Source organism: Quercus lobata, chromosome 2, assembly GCF_001633185.2.
Source record: "Quercus lobata isolate SW786 chromosome 2, ValleyOak3.0 Primary Assembly, whole genome shotgun sequence".
In the NCBI taxonomy this organism is placed as follows: Eukaryota; Viridiplantae; Streptophyta; class Magnoliopsida; order Fagales; family Fagaceae; genus Quercus; species Quercus lobata.
Window position 1 is genome coordinate 23,870,379 of NC_044905.1, and position 22,413 is coordinate 23,892,791.

Sequence of the window (22,413 nt, forward strand, 5' to 3'; positions counted from 1 at the left end):
ATTTGCTGTTATTTTGGTTCCTGTACCATCACTTAACCAAAGTAATAACAAATTTAAAAATATAAAAACCAAAAATAAAGTTTTAAAAACTCGAGGACTAAATTGAAAATATCCCAAAATATAGAAACCAAAAAGATAATTACACCAAAAATAAAATAAAAGAAATAAGAAAAAAGTTTGACTTGGAATCAGTTTGAAGTCATATTGTTGTAACCTAATCATGTAACTTGTTTAAATAATACGCATAAATAGTCTTGTAATTTGCCAGGTAAAGAGTTGAAAAAGATAGCTCAACCGGGTTGGAATCATACTTTGTCAAAAAAAAAAAAATAGAAGAAGAAGAGTTTCAAGGAAAGTGAGCCATCAAGAGAAAACACATTAAAGAGCCCAGAGGAGCATTTAGGAATTTTCGACTCTAAATAGGGCCGGCTACACCTTCAACGAGTAGGGCCCCAAGAGAACATTGACCATGTACCGTCTAATTGGTATTTGGCGCATTGCTGACCACTGAATAATTTTCTTTGATAGAATTTATGGAATTTCACCTAAACAGATTAAGACAAATGAAACTTTTGTGAAGCATAACATGGGCACCGGACCTACGAAACAAACAACTTTCAATAGCAAATTGTTAATATAAGCGTAAGTTTTTAACAACAAAGACAGATAATGGAATCATACAAAGCAAAGAAAAAAGATAACAGGTGGGAATGTTGCGTGTATTGTTAGTAGGGCATTGAGGATTACAATGACTTCATACAACCACCCCATCCTATAAAACCCTACAAAAGAAATATAAAATAAAATAAGACATTACTAACTAAATTTTCTATTTCTCACCATTATGTCTGTCGTCTTCTATTCACATGCCAATTTGGTGTCAAAGCTGCTCAAGCAAATGGCAAAAGCCTGAAATGCTGACAGAGGATATCTGTAATCCATGGTAAACATATCCTTCCCAACCTTACCAAACTGCAGAATAATCTTGTCATGGTCAGATTGGGTTGGCTGTGATGGCGTCGGTGTGCCAGCAGCAGCAGCAGCAGCAGCAGCGGCAGCAGGAGCAGGCTGTATTGCAGCAATTAGCTGAAAGTTCTTGACGGATGCAACAGTCACCCTCCCACGGAAGTTCAGGCACCAACACTGCAACTGTTCGTGCCATCTCGGTGCCTTGTTTCGGAGAACCAATGGTCTCTCCTTTCCCTCCTCATCTTCATCACGAGGCCCAATAATATCAGAGAACCTGGAGCTGCTAAACTCAGTCGAGTTATCAATTGACTTCGAAAAGGAAATACTACGAAATGAGTCTTCAAGGGAACGAGGGAGGAGCTCAGGTTGGCCAGGAACACAGCCACCTGGCTCAACTGATGAGACAGGTATTGAATGCATTGCGCAGTGCATCCTGCGTGGTCCCCTAGTGCCTAGCACATTGAGCTCATACGAGACCTGGGCAATGTTGTAGCTGCCAGTGGGGACCTTCGGAGAAACTTTTTTCGAGTAGAACCTACGGCTTCGGCCAGGCGGAGAGAGCTGAGCATTGTTATAGGGTGGCTGTGTATCATATATAATGAATTTGGTGCCCAGAAAATTTGACCTGAAGTAAAATGTAGATATGCATTTTAATTATAGATGTAGTTGCAAAAATACTTCATATGATAACCTGATTACAAGCTTGAAATCATTTATTTAAAATGAAGGCTACTCAAAACAAATTAATATTCCTAGGTTGACACAGTGGCTCTGGTGATAAAAACAATTGAATTATCCTTTGTTGATTAAATAATACTACTACTAAGTAAATCCTCCAGGAGCATTAATTATTTCATATAATATCTCTTCAATGGCATAATGCAAAAGGTCAAGAAACATGCCAGTAAAGGGACACAGCCAAAATGAAGTGCCATTTAAATTAAGAAGCAATACAAGTAGTTACAAATTGAGATTTGCATTAAATGAGAAATTTTTAGGTTGCAGCAACTGTTTACGCACTAAAGAAGCTCATTTGATATGGTACACGTGCAACAAATACTACTTAGCTGCAGCAGTGGAGTTTAAAATTAGTTCAAAAATGGGGCATTAGAGTTGAAACTGAAAATAGGTATGCCAATTACAATAGTAGTCCAGCTTGATTATTATTTTACAGAAGATATGGAGCTAGATAGCAATGAATGGTGAAAAAGGTTGTGACTAGATTATCACATGTAGACAAAATTCAGGTATTGAGTTGACTTGTCATTGTCTGAATTTATCATGTTGCTAAACTTGCCATCATAAGCTACATAGTCAATCTATGTTACAGCTTAGACCCCAGCAGATTAAGCTACAAATGTTGCAGTTTATATCAACATGATCTAGTACAAACTATCTAGAAGAAAATAAGTTTATTGACTTCTTCAGAATCCTTAACTAAGGCACAACTTTAACCATACCATCTCATTAATCAAATTCATGGTTGTAATAAATAACATCTATCCATGTTGAAAAGCGCATTAAAACATAATTTTTTAGGCTAGGTTTATCTACTAAAAACTAGACAACTTTAAACCCACCAAAAATTGATGAACTGATATAAATCATTAATTTGTATGCAACACAAACTTAATCACTATGATGTACCCCCAACATCCTTAGTATACGATCACAAAAAAATAATAATAATAAAATTAAAAAAATCAAGACTATAAGTCATATGACATGGAAACAAGGCGCTCTAACAATTTATTTGACAAAGGATTTTTTTTGCTAATGAAGTGCTACTTATGTGCTGGCAACTATATTAGATTGGCTACTTAACTGGACCCTTTTTTTGTGTTTTGGGAGGGGCGGGGGGGTTAATATGGAATTTGCCATACTTTAACATATTTTAGTGAGGTGGACCAGTCCTACCTGAGTTTTCCAATGTAAGTGCAGCTTGATCTTGAAATGTTATCAGCATCCATGGAAATCACATACTCCGTGCAAGTTGTTCTCCGGGTCCGTTTTGCAGAGAGAAGAAATTTCCCATTTTCAACAAGCAAAGCTGTGTGACCATAAATTGGTCAGTAGCACACCAGATAGAATGACAAAAGGCAAAGCAAAAGGGAAAATTTTGCAACAAAATATATGTATAATATTTAAGATGTTAAAATATAACCATTAAATAAAATTTGCACACTAATGGATTAGTACCGGAATGATAGAAGCAAATTACCATTAATCCACAATATCCAAAAAGAAAATGCCCTTCAATAGAATGATAAAAAAAAGGTTGCAAACATACCCAAACACAGGCCTATTTCACAGGGCAAATAAGATTGATATATACATTAAAAGTAAATCAATCAAATATAAACCAGAAGCACAAGCTAGGGGTAATCACTGGTTGGGAACAACATGCCACCCAAACCAATCATATTGGATTTCAAAATTTGCAACCAATGCTCTGCAATACTGCAACAGAACTTCCTCTACAAGTAGTTGGTTGAAATCAAACAATTCCATTGGGCTGGCCCATCAACGACAATGGCTATGAGAAAAACAACAGTAAGCAAAACAATGTCGAGCATAAGTGGATCGAAACGACTAGGGAAGAGGTGGCAGGTGAGGCAAGGCAAGAGGCAATGGTAGGTGGTTGAGGCATGACAAAGGGCAATGGGAGGTGGTTTAGCAACAAGGGGCAATGGGGGTGAGTCAGGCAGAGCAAGGCTTGAGGGGTGTGAGCCAAAATAGGCCACCAGGTACTAGAATCGACCCCCAAAGGCCTATATGGTAACCAGTAGTAGAATAAATCAATATATTAGGTAGCTATTCTCAACAACATTTGGACCACTGTGTATTAAAAAAAAACACATATCATTAAGAATTAGATTTAAGATTTATCCCATATATCACAGACCAAATCCATCACTCGCTCAAAATATTATGCAGACTCTACTCAACACAAGTCACCATGTGTTTGCCAAATAGATATTTTAAGGAATCAGACTGAGTTTAAATAGTGAGCCAAAATTGTCATTCAAGATTCACCAAACAGCCCCCAACATTTACATCATTGACACAGATCCTAAGTAGAATGTCTACAATCTTAAAGCCATGGGCTATTATGATACAAACATGTAAATTTGAATTAGCCGTTATGTCTGATAAGGCTTGAAATTGGAACAAGATCAAATGAGACAGTCATGACGAACAATGTCACTTATTCGAGCTGAGTTAAAATTAAGGACTACTAGACAGCGCACGTGCACACACACATACACTTAATTAGCATTTCAGATACTTGGATGATGCCACATCTGTTTTCAACAAACAACTTAGCATTATCATTTTTTTTTACAGGTTACACATGCACCTAATATGTCTGAATCCACAATCTCAACCTCCACCTCCACCTCCACCTCCACCTTGCTCTTACAAGGAGAGGAAGTGCTATTTGAGCTAGAGCTCATTAGCAGCAAACTCGGTATCTATGAAGCATGGACACAGCAAAAAGCCTTGCATGACACAGTTGAATGCATGTATATAAAGCGTTTGGCTAAAATAATTATTTTTTAAAATTTCGGACATGGTCAAGTCGCATCAGAGACATAGTCCCATCATGGCCAAAGGAGAAATTTTAAAATAAATAAAAAATAAAAAATAAAAAGGAAAGAAGGATGATTTTGACAATCTGCCTCAATCAAAGCCATCTCCAAGCTTTAAAAGTCCTAACGACCTTCCATATAGTGTGCCGTATCATTTCATGTCCATACTTAGCTCAATATCCTCATTGCATACAAAATTCATCACACTGCTTCAGCAAGAACCATGTCTCCTGGCAATGCCACACAAATAATGTGAAGCCCCTAATTGTGACATGAACAAGGAGGCAAATATACTTGTGGCAGAAATAGATTGACCGAGGTTGTCACAATAACCAAACATTATCAGTAGGCATCACAATAATCAATCATTAAAACGATGTTAAAAAAAAAAAAAAAAAAAAAAAATTAATTGCAATCCAAGACAAACTTTGTAAATGTCCTAAGCAAATCAGGAAGCCATATAATTTTGAGACGCAGAACTCCTTTAGTACCATTGTAAAAATCTGTCTATTATGCACGGAAATTAGAGATCCATGGTGAGTAAACTGCAGACAGAACTTGAAAATCCCAATTGATCATAAACCAAGGAAATTCACATTAAACTCAAAAAAACATTAACTGCAATCAAAATGTTGAAGGAAGTGCTTACCAGGGCTAAGACAAAGAAAAAGGTGGTAAGTTAAATTTGATTTGTCCCTCTTAATGAAGCATTGAATGGGACCATCCCTATGGCCAGGCTGTAAACAAAAAATAACGAAAACCATGTCAGTTGCAATCCCACCATCAATATTTCTCCAAAATGAAGTATACACATGAGGTAACCAAAACCAAGCAATTACATTGAGAAGGAGATAATAATTAAGCAATAAAATTGTACAAAACTATTTGATTAGCAAGATTAATGATCATATATATATCTCACCTGCTTCAGGGAGACGGGGAAAGTAATCTTCCCAGAGAATTCAGGATTTCTAACAATTTCTTTGCACATTTCCCTCCATGACCTGCAGACAGCAGCACACGCAACAACATGCTTACGAGCAGGCCATGTACTCTCACTTGCCTCCAATCTTTTGATCACATCACGCAAAAGCTCAGGTGGAAGGCTAGCCCAACGGCTGTTCTGGATAACCAAAGGCTGATCTTGCAACTCATGGACTGATCCATGTGATTTCCCCCTGTGATGCCCTGGCAGCCTCACCTCAAAACTCCGCCTCGATAAGCTACCTAATCCATCCCTTACATCACGAACTAGGCTACGGAACGACATTTACTCCAAGGAAGCCAATAGCCCCAGATGTAAATGTAATGCGAATATCTCTTCAATGAAATTATATATTCCACTTAACTTAAAGGATGACCAGTGACCATAAACCCATTGCTTGTGCAATTAAAATTCCAAGTACAACTGCAAATTGAATTCGCTTACTCAAATCAAATTCACTAATCTTTATAGCAAAGAACACAGACAGGGAAAAGCACAAAGCAAGAAAAGGAGATTCTCAAAAAAGACAGACTCACATGGTCCTAAAGGCTAAAGCAGCCTAAAATACCAGACTTTTTTGGATTTTAAACCTGATTTATAGAATCATAAACCACCATCAATTCAAAACCAAACTCCCTATTTGGCAACGATCTAATTCAAATGAACAACCTAGCAAAAAAAAAAATCATACTCGCACGGTTATCCCACATTAAAATTTCCCCTAACCAAAAAGCATCCACAAAAACAAGAAAACTCACTTATATAGAAAAGAACCAAATAATGCAGGCTAAATATCTACAAGTAAATAACAAGTGAGAAACCTACACAGTTCTGCACTGGTAAAAATTACTAAGCCAAAGGAATAGATGAGCCTGACTTGACTCTGATCAAAGATCCATTCTTTCACTCCAAAAGCTACCAGAGATCCATCAAAAACATGCAAAGATTAAATCTTTTAAGTATAATTCTACTAAAATGCAAACCCCAAAATTAGTTTCGAAAAAAAAAATTACCCTTTTTTATGATTAAAAACAAAATCAGAAAATTAAAAAGCAAGCGTTATATCTCAAAAGTTTCAAAAAATAAAAATCTGAAATTTGTTGAGTGTCAGTGAAAAGATTCGCCCTTATCATAGACTCAAGAAAAACCCAAAATGAGGTTTCAAAGACCAAGTCTTTTTTTCTTTTTTTTTTATAACAGTATTGTGCAAAACTACAAGTTTCCCAAGAACCCAACTGCAACTCACAAGAACCCACTTGGAATTTGGGAAAACAAAGATAAAAGTGACGTACCAAGAAAGATGAAGAACACACGTAGCTCACCATCTTGTTCTCTTCTGTAGATGCTTCGCTTTTTACCACACGCGCTCTCTCTCTCTCTCTCTCTCCTCTTAGACTTTTGGACATGAAGCGCTTATTAAATCCAACTCAGGAACACTGACATAAACATGGTTAAAAAATTACTACTTCTACTACGTTTCCTTAAATAAATACGTAAATAAAAATACATAAAAATTTAGTACTAGTGACATTATTGTCTTATTTAATTTCCCACTCACTTTTGGTATGACGAAATGACTGTTTTAGCCTTGACGGTTGACCTTTCCGTTTCTTTCTTTTTTAACTTCCGTTAACTGACTGACCTACGGTCCGTGCATCCGAGAATTTCGTAGCTTCGCCTTTGACGCGGCCCGCATTGGAATTGGATGAACCGCGTGCACGAAAGGACAGGAGAGGCGTCATTTTTATTTTTTTTTAAAGAACATGTTAGAAACTGTTGCTGATTTAAGACCATATTTTCTTAAATGTAATGTAAAATAATAATATTACTAATTGTTAGCCAGAGTGGCAAGGATCCAACAACATCCAAAAATGGAATTGAAAATTAAAAAATAATAAAATATCTTATGAATGAAGCGTCCAACAATAGATTTGGGGGAAAAAATAAATCTTATAAAATCAGCGATTACGTGGGTCTCACAAATGTGTAGAATCTACTATATATGAGAGGATACTCTTTGTATTACGTACCCATGATAAAGTTAGACCCAAACTCATTAATATGCCTAAATTTGTATGGATAAAATATTATAGCAAGTTAGCAACTTGTTTTTTTACTTGTACATAATTTTGACCTATTTCTAAAAATAAAAAAAAAAACTAAAAAAAAAAACTCAATTTTGACCCAATCAATCTAAATCCAATCTGAGTCATTCACCAAACTTATGTTATAATATATACATATATATATATATATATATTATCAATTCATTTTTAATATATGTTTGCATATAAAGAATATTAGATTTTCTATATCGTAGATGAAAATATTAAAATCATTACTTTTCATCTCTAAGTTCATTGTAAATTTTCTTCCTAATTTTTTACTTATTTTTCTAGAACTAAGATGTTATATTTTATTGGAAAAAAATACATTGTAAACCCTATAATTTAGAAGTATAAGAGCATTAGCATCGGAGAATGCTAATGCTATATCTAAGGGAAATTTAGGATTTTAAGTCCCAAAATCATCTGCATTGGAGAATGCTAAACAGCAGTATTGCAAATTTTTTTGCAAAACTGCTACAGTGCAATTCTAAACATAGAATTGCACTGTAGCAAGTATGGTAAAAAAATAATGATATTTTATCTGACTCTCTCTCCTCTGTCTCTCATCTCTTGTTTCCATCGCCCATCTCTGTCTCTCTGATCTCCATTGCCGAACCCTCATCTCTGTCTCTCCAATCTCCATCGCCCATCTCTGTCTCTCCTCCATCGCCCATCTCTGTCTCTCCAATCTCCATCGCTATCTCTCCAATCTCCATCGCCGAACCCTCATCTCTGTCTCTCCAATCTCCATCGCCCATCTCTGTCTCTCCTCCATCGCCCATCTCTATCTCTCCAATCTCCATCGCCGAACCCTCATCTCTGTCTCTGCAATCTCCATCGCCGAACCCAGCACCATATCACGCCATCCGCACGGCGAAACCAACACAGCGATCCACGACCCACGATCCACAACCGGAGCAGTGCGAGTACGAGCTCGTCATGGCGCGAATGAAGTTTTGGGTTTTATTGAAACCGAGTAGTGAAATTTAGGATTTTTTGTTTGTGGGTTTTGTTGATTGATGCATTTTTGGTTGATCTATGAAGTTTTGGGTGTTTGAGTTGATGGTTATTGTCGGACTATTTCACCACCTCGCCGGAAATGAAGGATTCGGCGGAAGTTACAGAGGGAAGAGCTGAAAATGAGAGAGAGGAGAGAGATGGGAGAGAAAAGAAAAAATTTTGATATATAATATTTTATTTTGTAAATATATTATTTTAATGAGTAAAAGAGGAAAATAGAAGTTTGGGATGTGGAGGTATTGTAAAAAAAGATGGTATAATGATAAAGTGAGTTTTTAGAATGGTAAAATAGAATAGAATTAGCATTTTCCAATGCTAATGCTCTAATCAAATCTTATAAGATCGAAAGTACCAACTTAAAACCTAAACTTTTAAAAGTAACAAAATAAACCTTAGTCCATTTAAGTGGAACAAAATTGTGTTTGAACTTTGAAGTTTAATGTACAGTAAGCATATACATTTTTTGTTGGGTTAAAAAGAATTGACCCCTTGCAAATTAATTAATTACCAAAGTTAATTAATTAGATTCAATTATATGCAATGGCGTGGTAGCACAAACAAATCACCAACTAAACTAAATGCAGCGGAAAATAAATTTTGACACAGGTGATTTGTTTACAAATGGGGAAAATCACTGAGACAAAACCCTATCGAGTGAATTTAAGATCACCACTCTCGAAAATCCACTATTATCAATCACAAACGGTTACAAGTATAATGAATCTTACCAAACTCTTTGGCCTATCCCTGAAACACCAACCTACAATTAAACATTTACCCTAATATTCAATTGGACTTGTATTGTAGTAGCAATCTCTCCGTTCAATGCACGAATCCCAATACGTGACTAACCAATGATGCACGGATCCTAGTACGTAACTAACTCATCAACTTGAAGAAGATTGTTGGCTGCAAAGTTCTTTAATTCATCAACAATGAAAATCAGGAAACTCCCTAGTCACAAAACCTTTGCATAAAGACACAGTAGCTTCTTCAGAAAGAATGATGAACTAGAGCAATTTCTACCTCTAGTCACACAATGCATGCACGATGGCCTTTAAAATAATCCTTATATATATCTAGGGTTGTGAGAAAAGAAACCCTACAAAAATACATAAGCATACGCGTGTAATCAAATCTGAAAAGTCTAATTTCGTAATTCTTGACAGATATAGCTTGTGTTGAGCTTCAACATTAAATCTCGTTAGAAGCCTTTCTGTTGAGATTGCTGTTGAGTTTTAATGAATAACTCTTCTTCACTTATTTCTTGGTCAGATCTTCATGGTTTTAACACTTAACTTGAACAACATGTTTCTTGAAGTCTTAAACCCATCATAGATCTACCTAATTACAAGTAAAGTGTATTTTGTCAAAAGATTAGCCAATTACATAAAATATGTCCCTGACATTTTTATTTTTTGAAACCTCAAGGTTTAATTTGTTATTTTTGAAGCTATAAAAATTAATTTGTTACTTTATAAATTACAAGTTAAATTTGTTATGCCACATAAATTATAAGGGTTAAAATGTAATTTTTCTCATTTTTATTCTTAAATCTCTATATAATGTGAGTTTGGATTACTTTTTTATTTTAACTAATTATTTATTACTATACAATTTTTTTTAAACTCAAATTTTAAAAATAAAACTACTAATTCTCCCAAAGTTTAAATTGTTTGGAAATTGTGAATTTAATTAATTAATCATAATTCTAACACCTTCTCTCACATGTGGACCTAAACTTCTCCATAATAAGTGCGGCCTAACAAGTGAAATTTTTAACAATTAAAATGGGATGTTGATTGGAGATAAGGATCAAAATCAGAACATTCTGCTTTGATATCATGTTAAACTACCGATTGCTTCAAAAGTTATTAAACTACCAATTCTCCCAAAAATTTAAGTTGTCGAGAGAATTGGTAATTTAACATAGTATTAGAGTAAGAGATCTTAGGTTCGATCTCTGTCTCCTCCACTTTACTTCCCATTTAAAAATCTCACATGTTGAACATCACCTATTAAAAAGGAGTTTGAGCTCACACATGAAGGGAGGAGTATTAGAAGTATGTAATTAAATTTATTATTTTATAATAACTTAAGCTTTTGGGATGATCGGTAATTTAACAAAATGTACTTTTACCCACTTTCAACAAAATAGATAAACTTTCAGCAAAATAAAAAAAGAAAAAAATCCAAATGTACACTTGTTATTTTTATAGGTGATTTAACTTTATTTCATGTCTCTTGTATAACATGTATACACCATTTCTTTTATTTTATGGAATTATTGCAATACTAGGCTATACAAATTAATTATCGAACTATAAACTTAAGGATTTATGTATCATTCAACATAAATCTTTATGTTTTTTTTTTCTATTAAAATAAATACAAAAAAGGATTTATCGCTTCGTTCACTTTGAGCGAACTGGTTAGCATGAAGCCAATCATAATTCGCGCGACGAGGAAGTGTACAACCTGCAGAAGAAGGTGGAACGGTTACGTCGTAGAACTCAAATAAGGGAGGATAGGACTCCTTCCCCAGATCAAGATTTAAGTACTGGAAGTGATAGAAGTTACCGACCTCAAAGTAGAACTTCGCCTAGTGAATCGTTCACATCGTCATCTCATCGTACTTCTGGATGAATACACTATCATAGAAAGTCTAAAACTCCACCAAGGAGAGGCCAAGGGCATGATGCCATAGGAAAGGCACTTCAACCAGCCCACTTTTACCATTTATAGTAGAAAAACCGATTTTGTTGAACATGTGAGCCACTTTAATCAAAAAATGGTCATCCATTCCAAGAATAAAGCCCTTATGTGTAAAGTCTTTCCCTCAAGCCTTGGTCCGGTGGCCATGAGGTGGTTTGATAGTCTTGAGGAAGGATCTATACATTATTTTGAGGAGCTAACGAAGGCTTTAGGGCAAGATTTGTGACATGTAGCCGGGTCCTTAGACCCCTAGACTCTTTACTTTCGATATTCGTGAAAGAGGGAGAGACCTTGAAGAATTATTTTGATAGAAATTGGGAAATTTATAATGAGATTGATGGAGACTTTGAAGATGTTGCTATACGAACCTTCAAGGTAGGCCTTCCTACACACTTCGACCTGTGGAAATCGCTTACTATGAAACCGCCTTAGAGTATGCATCAATTGATGGATCGGATTGAGGAGCATAAAAGGGTCGAGGACAACCAGAACTCTAGCAAGGGAAAAACCAAGGTTTTCACCCCTACCCGAAGGGATAGCTTGTCGGGTCGATTCACACCTTCCCAACCAAGGAGGGAGTTTTTTTTAGAAAAAAGAGAGATTATCCACTTGTAACCACTTCCTTGGACTGAACCCGAGGACGAACACTTAGTCACTTCAAGGCTTTTTCTAATTGAATACATTCATATCACACCAGAGACTGATCTAACTATTGTTATTTATCTTATAACGGGTATTTAAAGGTTGACCTTGCATCCCACCTCTAAAAATTAATTGTGTAAGCAGAAAGTAGCACGCTAAAAATCCGTTTAATCCGTTAGTTATACTTTTTGCCCGCCACATAGGTAATTTGAATATCTTATCAAATTAATCTGTTAAAATTAATTCAATTTAATGCCAAGACTTTTGTAATTCAATAACATTTCTCAATTTTCACATGGAGGATAACTTAGGTTCAATGTCCTTCCCAAGTTTTTTTTTTTTTTTTTAAATATATATATATATATATATTATTTCTTGATCATCTTTTCTATTATTCCAACCGAACACTTATAACAAAAAACTATTAAGATGTTCTTTCCTTTTCTTTTCCCCTATCCTCTCCTAGCATATATATATTTTTTAACAAAACTTAGCATTACATATATTGATATACAGCCAAACAAAATAGATAATAAAATTAATCATTACTAGAGGGAGGTTTTGGAGGGCTATTAAAAATCATACTTTTCTAAAGTACATTAAATAAAAAAGACGCTATTGTTTAGGAACATTTTTGTCAAATACTCTATTAAAAAAAAAAAAAAAAGAGTTGAAAAAAATAAACGGTAACAATCAAATTCTTAAATTTTGAAAAAAGCTCATCCTTAAACTTTAGAAAATTCTTTTTTTATTCTAAACTATTAAAAAGTTACACTTTCGATCTTTTAAAGAGTTTGTTCACTAATTCAGGAGCAAAAAATGAAAATTTGTTTTTAATATTTTAAGGATGAAAAATAAAATTTTAAAGTTTAAGGATAGAGATGTAATGTTTTCAATAGTTTAGGGATCGGATTTTTTTTTTTTTTTTTTTTTTTTTTTTTTTAAGTTTAGGTGTAAAAATCAAACTTCATGCAAGTTTTAGGGACAAAAATAATATTATAGTTGTTGATGATGCATGAAAATCAGTAGACTGGAATGCTTCGAACTATGATGATGGCTATAAATCCTGAAAAGAAAGAAAGAACTATCAAAGGTGACCGGTATGACCTAGCGTGACCCGACCAAGGACCCTCCGATGGTTAAGTCAGTTTTCTCTCTAGAACACAAGGATGGAAAATAGTAAATGGTCAGAACTTACCTTTGGTAGATGGGGCCTATTCGCTTTTATAAAGATTTTTACGTGGGTCTACTTGTTTGGGACCTATCACCATCATGGGTGATGTTGGTGGTTAGTGAAGAAAATGGGATATGTGGAACAGAGTGTATGGAATTTCTTCCATGTGTTAAGCAACGTGTCGTGTCTTACATATGTAGAACCTTTGGAGAATTTCTTGTAGAATTATCAAGTACAATTTTATCGTCCATGCATATGTCCGTCTGAATAAACTCGTCTACGAAAAACTTCTTTCATCATATCACTTGATTATCAACGTATGTGTATGTTCTCGTTCTCAAATGACTTGGAACAGACATGGTTGAACTTTGGACGACAACACAAGGAGGAGTAATACTTGTGTAGATTCCCATCAGTAGTCAAATTTGAAATACGTATTAACTTATTTTGAAACATGTATTAATTTTTTTATTAAAAAAAAAATCAAGCTTGTTTTATATATCATCACTCTATTTAAGCATGTTAATTTGTTAGTTATTAGAATTTCATTTTTAAGAAGGATGATTTTTTTCTTTTTATTTTTTGCCTTTTTAATATTTATGCAGATATTACTTTTGAACAAATGTCAAGAATATTAACTTATCAATTATACAATTATTTAATTTATACATATATAATTGAATGTTAATTGAAATCCACAAAAAGTAAAAATATAATTTTATAAGTATTTATTAGAAAGCTTTTTTTTTTTTTTTTTTTTGAGAATCTATTTATTAGAAAGCTTGATTAATATGATCTCATTGTTTTGTCATATCATAGTGTACCAAATAAGAAAAATAAATTAAGGGCTCTATTATTAATCATGTTAATGTTATCACCAAATAAATGTACATGAATAGTTTTTTTTTGATGGGGTACATGAAAAGTTTTAATATATATTATTTTTATTTTAAAAGGTATCTCTAGATCATTTCATTCTTATTACCAAGCAATTACAATTACGATATGCTAAACATACCCTTTCATAATTTATTCAAGAAAAAAGAAAAAGAGAGAATATGATAGGCTAGCCTTTGTTTGTTTTTTTTTTGGTTTCTCTGTTCAATAAAATCTTTCTTTTCCATAAAAAAAAAAAAAAAAAAAAATGATAGGCATCATGGCCTTTCTCAGCCTAGGGGGTTGATTCAGATGCGTGATGGTGTATAATATTATGTTATGGAGGCGTGTATATTGTTTTATGTGGGGATGAGGGAGGGAACGTGAAGGGCTATGATTTGTTTCTTTTTTTTGAGAAGAACTATGATTTATTTCTTTAATGTGGAACGTGCGGCGGATTCATGTGAGAAAAAAAATGATGACATGGGGCACGCTATCATGATAGAAGCTACACAGGGCACTTGAAATGACAGTATTGTACCTAATTTATTAAGAAACCTAAATAATTTTTATGGCCTGTGATGAGTGAAGTAGAAGAATTCATGAAAACAAAGCTTGAAGATCTTTTGGTTTAGCAGAATTAATGTTAAATTACGAAGTAGTATTATTCATCAAAAAAATTGAGATCTTGAAGATCATTTGAAAAAGTGTTCATGAACATGAAAATTTAAGATGCATTTAAAAGAACAGATAAATATTTCTAAAAAAATAATAAAAAGAAAAAAAAATCAATTATGTCATTTTTGGAACTACCACACAATTTTATACACTTCATTTTACCTTTCAATGTAATACTAATACTAAAGCATTAGTATTGGAGAGTGTGAAAATCCTCTAATTGCTATTTTACCAACTAACAAGCCTAAAATCAAGTTTATCCGGGTATGTAATGCTATATTTTTTTTTTAGCTCCAATGAATAGTGTGTTTGCATATATAGAACCTACTGTTCATAGGTTGTAAACATAAAAGAGAGACAAAAAGGAAGAGAGGAAAGAGAGATGGAAGAGAAAAGAAAGAAACATATATTTTTATATTATTTGATTGTGTAGTTTATATTATTTGATTGAGTTATATGTAAAAATAAGAATTGAGATGTTAGGTGTATTGTTAAATGAGTTGGTAAAATAGATAAATTAGTATTTAATAATGTTAAATGTCTTTTTTTTCATTTTCAGATGTAAATGCTCTTATAGATCAACTTGTTGACACATTTTAATATTTCTAACATCTAAAATTCAAATTTTCTCTATCTATTTGTAAGTATCGAATTATAAAAAAAAAAAAAAATGATAATTTAGCCAAGTCTGATGTATTTTTTACAAAATCATGGCACCAAACTGATGGGTATTTTTGAGTAAACCAACGTCACATTCCTAAGGAGTCAAATTGATCAGATGTAGACCTCAACCAAAGCACGTGGAAGTCATTACTGGCGCATGGTGGTTACACAGTGAGTTCATTGCCAATTGTCAAAGATATGTACTTTGTGTTTACACACTGATCGAGTTCATGCTTCTTCTTCTACTTCTTTTTTATAATTTGATTAAATGAGTTCATATTATTTGTCAAGATATGCACGTGTAAATATACAAGTAAACGTATGCTATTATTATAAGAAGTGGGTTTATTTTTTATTTTTCTTTCAACACAGCTTTGCTTAGCCATGACATCCACATGCAACATGGTTTTATCAAGTGGGTCATTGTATGTATATATGTTCTTCCCTTAACTTTTGTTTTAATTAGTGAATTAATATTAAAAAAGTGATATATGAAAATCTTGATTTCTACCTAACGTTGTTGTAATCATAATCATCATCAACAACTACTCCCATCTACCATCAATTTTAAAGGCCACGAAGTGAACACATCTCTTTTTAAGTCAAGAATAAGATACTTCAGCTAAAAGTGCATTTCAATATATCAGGAATTTGTGTGCAATTAATTAAGCAGTACTGTTTCAACTTTTTTGAGTCTCTTATAAGTTACATATAGCAGGGCAATAATGCATGCCAACAGAAAGACGGTCCTTTGAGTAAATTTTTTGAAAAAGTTTAGGATGATCAAAATTTTCACAATTTTTTGTCACAATTGTCAATAGAGTTTGATTAGTGAAGAAAAAATAGAACGTTGATGGTTAACCACTTACAGTCTACCATGACAAAGTTTTAACAAAAAAATTGTGAAATAATTTGTGGTCCTAAAACTTTTCAAATTTCTTAATCAAGCTCGTTTAATACAATATTCAATTTTAACCTGTTATTAAAAATTCTATTTTTTCTTTCAAACATCAATTACCAATGTTTATTCCGCGCATATTTTTGGTTGCAACAGTCTCATTATCAATCAGATTGACTTCAAATATAATTGACAAAGGATTCAAAAAAAAAAAAAAAAATTGACAATTTACTTCAATTATTAGTCTAAATATTGTGATTTCTCTTTTAGATCTTATTGTGAAATTAATTGTGCTTATATAAATATGAAATTGTCTCTTCAAACTATGTTTTATTTTTATATTTTCTGTCTTACAATATCAAACATGCAAGTTGTTCGAAACTTTGTTACGAAGTGTACCCACTTTACCTCTATCTTAAGTAACATGCATCTGAATTTGTTAGTAATTACTATGTGGTTCAATAGCTCCTTTAATTTGTTGACCTCCTCATCAATTACCAGTAGATTCAAAGAAAGCTTAACGTAATTGATAATCAGAAGGGCTTATATATCTACATGATCTTAATTAAATGTTAAGCATATTTGGATAAAATATGGAGGGTAAGATCCTTTAGCCCTCCGTTGACTTTGTCTAACATTATCCATTTGATTCCATTTCCATGATCTACGGACTACAGAAGCCCGACAAAGCCACCGTGAAGCAATCTATGGGTAATATAATAATTAAATTCTTATTTGATTCTTATGGGTTTTGGTTCATGAATGGGCCGAGAGACTTAACTAGGAATTGGGCTAAGTTTTGAATAAAGTCCAATGTAAGAGAAGGTCTATATATGGACATTTGTGGACTGTCCACCCAGCTCAAGGCTCTCCTTGCATGAGGGTCTACACGATTTAACCCATTTTGCTTAGGCCCAAAGTTAACCTGATCCAACTCCTCTAAATTCCTTCTATTTTCCTCTACTCTTGCAAGCGGACCTCCCTTGGCATTGGTTTAGGAGTAGTGCGCTAAAATTCAATTTGTATGACATTCTTTGATTAATAATTTTTTTTTGAGACTATTTGTGCATGAACTCTTTAGACCGTTCATGAGATGCATTATATGTGATTGAAGTATGTGAATATCATTCACATATGAAAGATCTAAATCACAAGTTTCTTATAAACTCATAAACTCTAGTTTATAATCAATGAATAAAATTAGTGTTTTATATGCGAAAATTATAACATATCAATGAGAATGATTTATCTTCATTATGAAAGTGGAGACTTCTTAATGATAGGTTATAAACGAAGTTTCATGTCATTATAAAATAAAAGTCAAATGATGGATTACCTTTTTCTTTTCAAGCAAATGAGAGAATTGTGACAAATTTTAGCATCAAAGATCTTGTGGCCGACACAACGCTAATATCTTTCTATTACTTTTTTGGAGGTGTACCTTGTCTATGTAAATCATACCATCAATAGATTCTTAAATGAAAAAAGAAAAGCCTATTGGGGGCATGATGCATTGGTAGGATTTCCGGACTGAGTCACACCTGCGAGTTCAGGAGTTGCCTGGTTCAAGTCGTGCGTTTCGTAAAAATGCTATGCCATGATAGGGATACTCCACACAATGAGTTTTCCAGAATCAAGTGGGCTAGGTCAATGATCACACACATGAGATCCTTTTTTTTGTTCATAAAATAAAATTTATAAAAAAAAAAAAATATTCTTAACTAATACGACCTATTAAAAATAGTACCAAGGGATGGCAATTATGAATTATGATTCAAAAATGTCCTACAAGATCAATTCTATGTTTTAGCTTTTAACTAATGTATAAATTTGCAAAAATCGATCAAAGTTTGAAAGAAACAATTTAGCGGAATTATTGGCTTTCAAGTTTAAACGGATTGGCTACCGCTGGCCACTTCCTTAGGAATGTCAGTCATTGAGTTTTATGCTCTTCTTTTTATTTCTTTCCTTTTTAATCCAGACATAACTCGATCTTACATAAAAATGTCCTTGTTGTTGATTGCTACCGGGCAAAATACGACATTAATTCATAACTTAGAAGAATAGGTAAGATATATATATATATATATCTTACTTCGTTCCCAGTTAAAAATATTGCAATTTGTATCCAAATAGAAATGGGCAAAGCAAAGACATATCTAATTATATTAGAGATTAGGAACCAAGGTTACAGCATGGTAAACTTTTGAAACATTTTTTTTTTTTTTTTGAAGAGGGTAAACTTTTGATACATGAAAGGCTTATTAAGGATTTGTACATGTTGAGATTTTCGTTATGGGTGTATTGTCATAATTACAATGTTTGCATGCTGATGACTTTTATAGTACAAACTTTTTTTTTTTTTTTAGAGTTTCAATCTATAGTATTTGCTCTTAATAATAATTCTTTATTATCGAACAAAAAATCAATCGGTTTTTCGGTGTAGGTGGAGATTGAACTCTAAATATCTTATTCAATCATCAGATTTTACTAGTTGAGCTAACTGTAACCCACAATATAATACAAACTTAAAAGAAACAAAAAGGACAAGGGGAGAGAAGTAGTACAAACTCAGAAGAAACAAAATGGAAAAGCATAAAGAAAGAAAAAAAAAATTCAAAGCTTGAAAAAATACAAGGACACTCCCAAAGGTAGTGACTTCTTTCCATCACTGCTCAGTGATGTGTAATGCACTCCAGTACGAGTTCTTCTTTGGTTTCTTGTCTTTGTTTGTCTGTTTCACTTTTCCTATCCTCTTTGTTCTTCCCCCACAAGACACTGTAGAGCCCCCCCACCAGCAAAATAGCCCCACCAATACTGCCACAAAGATTAAAGATTAATCTTTTAATTTTTCCATATGGTAATAATAATTAGTTGATACTAAACAAAAGAGAGGCCTATGATAACTTGATCATATATGAATCATTATACCTAATTTTTTTGGAAAGAAATATTCAGTGACAAATAACTATTAAGCTTTATGGAAATGGAATATGGAGTATGAAGTATGGACCTTCCCCAATAAAAGTTCTCTTTCCACAAGAATGCTGACATGATGGCTGTAATAATAAGCGCCAGTGGAGTGAACATTGCCGTGAAAACTGGGCCTCTCTTTTCTATCACCCATACTTGTAGCCAATAGGTAATTCCAGTTACAATTACACCCTACCATGTTCAAAGAAACTGTTAGGGATTAAGAGGATGAAATTTCTTTGTGAGTGCCTGAGCTGATGTACCTGCTGTCTCTTCACTTGTGTATGTGTATATATATATATATGCACTTACAAAGGAATATGCCTGAGTAGCAATGAACTGCTGTCAATTATGATGTGAAAGGGAGGAATTTGTTCAACTAATAATCACTAGATGATGTGAGTCATGTGACCAAACCAACGGGGAACAAGATCCACTCCTGTTGGAATACGTTTATATTTTTAATATTTAATAATACGAATTATTAAATGGATCCATTTCAAATAGAGAATATCTTTTTTTCCTACCAAAGAGTTGGGAATTAATGCATTGTTTTATCGCTTGGTAAGAAATGCAACTCATGATCACTATTGATCCACAAAATTGTTTTGATGAACAGATAAATCATGGTTTTAGATTGTCATATGGGACAAGATCTTCACAATTCGATAAGGATGTTATCTTCTTGGACATTCAAATAAAGGTGAAAAGGAAACAGAAAAGACAAAACAAAACAAAATCTAGACAAAACATGCTGATGCTGGTTGGGAAAGCAGTGATGTTTCTTTTTCTTTTTTTTTTTTTTAATTGCTTTACCTAATCATTGTTTGTATATATTAGCATGTTGAATTGTTGATTAGCTTTGCGCATAGGTTAAGAATGAGTTTGTGGATGGAGATTAAAGTAACTTACACAATATGCCACTGAAACAAGATGGACATCCCATCCAAGTTTCCATGCTGATGGTTGCCTTTCCACTGCAATGGCCACAAAGCATGATTGAATGCAGCTAAAGAAGCATTGTAGAGTAGTAAGCCTTAGTTTTGCCTGATATTGCTTAATAATTGGACCCTAAGAAAGAAAAATGCAGAGCAAAACAAAAAATTAACAAAGCAACATAAAAGGATAACAATAAAACCATCATTTGTGCTCAAGGAAAAACCTGCAGAATAAGCCATAAAGACCAAAAAGTGTTGGCTGAGAGCATAATAAGAGAGCCTTTTATCCATTCCCTTGTGGAGCAGCTATGTATTGATGAGTCTGTATTTGGCTTTTCAGTTGTTGTATGCCAGTGCATAAAATTTATAGGAGGTCCCTTCACAAAAGCAAACACTAGTGCACCAGAAACACCGACTACAGAACCCAACACTTTGGCCAATCCGTGCAACTGTTTTATGTTAATGCTTTCCATTCTAGATAAACAAAACCAATTTATTTTATTAATAAATTGAAACTGAATCAATCTAATTATTAATCAATAATTATTGAAGATTCCTAGTTAATTAGTTGCCTCAAGAAAGCGGCCATTATGAAAGTAATGGCAGGAATTGTATTAGTCGTGGCCGCCGCAAATGTTGCAGATGTGTAGTTGATAGCGACGTAGTAGAGGTTTAAACTGAGTGTGATCCTAAAAATTTGTACATACAAAGGCGTGTTACAAATATATTTTTTATGGTTTGAAAATAGAAATTAGAAATGTTACATACCCACAAAGTGAAACCAAGAAGATTCTGCAAAGTAAGTAATATGATAAGGGAGCAGCCTTGTTTCTGTATAATATTGGAGGACATATATTCATCAAAAGTGAAAAAAAAAAAAAAAAAAATCAGTAAGATTTATATATAGGCAGGTAAAAGAGTGGAGAGACTGAGATATGAAAGTAGCTACTGTTTTTAAATAACCTTTCAAGGAAGAATGCGAATGGAGCCAAGGCAAGTGAGGCAAAAGCTTGCCTATAAACAACAAACACATAAGGGTTCATCCCTTTAGCAATTGCTGCCTTAGAGAACAAGGCCATGCCTGCATACACTGACTGAGTGAAAAGCATTGCAATATAAGGCTTATGGCTTTCCATAACTCTTTTATCTTGAGACTATATGATAGGCTTTCTTTAGGGTTAGTCACACTTGTGCTGTTATCTCTCAATTGGGAAACTCTATTTATATAGAGAAGCATCACAATGCCCTTCCATGATCACTTTCCAGCCAGGGACAGAGGCATTAATTGACCGGGGGGGGGGGGGGGGGGGGGGGGGGGGGGGGGGGGGGGGCAATGGCCCCCCTAAATTAAAAAATAAAAAATAATAATATTAGTGTGTATATATATATATATGCATTAGTTTTAGTAATTTTGTTCTATAAAATTATATTTTGCCCCTTTAATAATATCATTGATTCTTTTTAGAGTAACGTTACAAACTTATCTACAACATTTTTATAAACTGTTGAGGTACAAATTCTTATTGATTCGTATTTGGCCCTATCACTTACATCACTTTTTTACTTACCAATAATCACTTCACTCATTACGTATCCGTTTGGATACACGTCCACGTCCACGTTTTCAGCTTCTTCTTCTTCTTCTTCTTTTTTTTTTTTTTTTTTTTTTTTTTTTTTTTTTTTAGCCACAATTGTTGACCAATTCTCCCATGAACAGTGCACCCATGCACTGTTCATGGGACTCACAAATTTCACCAGCAACTTTTTCATTAAAAATGGGTCCCACGGTATTATTTACACATTTAAAAATTATTTTGTTACAGTGTTTTCAATTTTCAGTTTCAGGAAAATAAGTTCTATCCAAACAGATCCTATATCAGCAATATACCTCTAGCACTTTCCTCATTTTAAAGGCCATTAAAAAAATTTATAGATCTAAAATCTAAAACAACGTATACTAGCCCAAAAACATTTGTGCAACAACAGAAATCACTAATAGCAAAGCTAAAAAAAATTAAGTCTAATTAACCAATTTTACTCAAAGAAACAACTAGCATTTTAAAAAGTTTTAAACAGAATAATTTTGTCTTTGCCCAACAAACGCACACATCAAAAAAAAAAAAAAAAACCTTCTACGGCTAAGAAGTTGCCGAACTAGAGGTCAGAGTCGCCCTTCCTAAC

At 33.5% G+C, this 22,413-nt stretch overlaps 2 protein-coding genes across 8 annotated transcripts; both read right to left on the reverse strand.

The window, feature by feature from the left end:
* Positions 1-595: 595 nt before the first annotated feature.
* LOC115975033 (tubby-like F-box protein 8) lies at positions 596-6,986 on the reverse strand. 5 transcript variants are annotated; one of them, XM_031095666.1, is made up of 5 exons: positions 6,840-6,986; positions 5,485-5,970; positions 5,212-5,299; positions 2,887-3,019; positions 596-1,594 (listed from the first exon to the last, which is right to left on the reverse strand). In XM_031095666.1, exons 2-5 carry the CDS (start codon positions 5,830-5,832, stop codon positions 859-861), a joined length of 1,305 nt encoding a protein of 434 aa, XP_030951526.1. In that variant the 5' UTR covers positions 5,833-5,970; positions 6,840-6,986; the 3' UTR covers positions 596-858. The 5 variants fall into 5 exon arrangements, with proteins under 5 accessions (XP_030951526.1, XP_030951525.1, XP_030951529.1 ...); XM_031095665.1 differs by having other exon boundaries at positions 5,485-6,462; XM_031095669.1 differs by lacking the exon at positions 6,840-6,986 and adding an exon at positions 6,373-6,829.
* An 11,769-nt stretch (positions 6,987-18,755) lies between these two features.
* LOC115978007 (WAT1-related protein At1g43650) lies at positions 18,756-21,404 on the reverse strand. 3 transcript variants are annotated; one of them, XM_031100041.1, is made up of 7 exons: positions 21,196-21,404; positions 21,001-21,024; positions 20,805-20,921; positions 20,457-20,706; positions 20,207-20,365; positions 19,335-19,486; positions 18,756-19,138 (listed from the first exon to the last, which is right to left on the reverse strand). In XM_031100041.1, exons 1-7 carry the CDS (start codon positions 21,366-21,368, stop codon positions 18,997-18,999), a joined length of 1,017 nt encoding a protein of 338 aa, XP_030955901.1. In that variant the 5' UTR covers positions 21,369-21,404; the 3' UTR covers positions 18,756-18,996. The 3 variants fall into 3 exon arrangements, with proteins under 3 accessions (XP_030955901.1, XP_030955900.1, XP_030955899.1); XM_031100040.1 differs by having other exon boundaries at positions 18,756-19,099; positions 21,001-21,063; XM_031100039.1 differs by having other exon boundaries at positions 21,001-21,063.
* Between the last annotated feature and the right edge of the window lie 1,009 nt (positions 21,405-22,413).

Bases quoted from the DNA above. Each gene is read 5' to 3' on its own strand.
- LOC115975033 (XM_031095666.1), bottom strand. From the start codon at position 5,832: ATGTCGTTCCGTAGCCTAGTTCGTGATGTAAGGGATGGATTAGGTAGC. The intron at 5,300-5,484 runs GTGAGATATATA...TTTTGTTTACAG, and splicing joins TCCCCGTCTCCCTGAAGCAG to CCTGGCCATAGGGATGGTCC. The intron at 3,020-5,211 runs GTAAGCACTTCC...ATGGTCACACAG, and splicing joins TTTTCTTTGTCTTAGCCCTG to CTTTGCTTGTTGAAAATGGG.
- LOC115978007 (XM_031100039.1), bottom strand. From the start codon at position 21,368: ATGGAAAGCCATAAGCCTTATATTGCAATGCTTTTCACTCAGTCAGTG. The intron at 20,366-20,456 runs GTTTTTCCTTGA...TTTCTTTCTTAG, and splicing joins CTTTATGGCTTATTCTGCAG to GGTCCAATTATTAAGCAATA. The intron at 19,487-20,206 runs GTAAGTTACTTT...TGAACATGGTAG, and splicing joins TTGTTTCAGTGGCATATTGT to GGTGTAATTGTAACTGGAAT.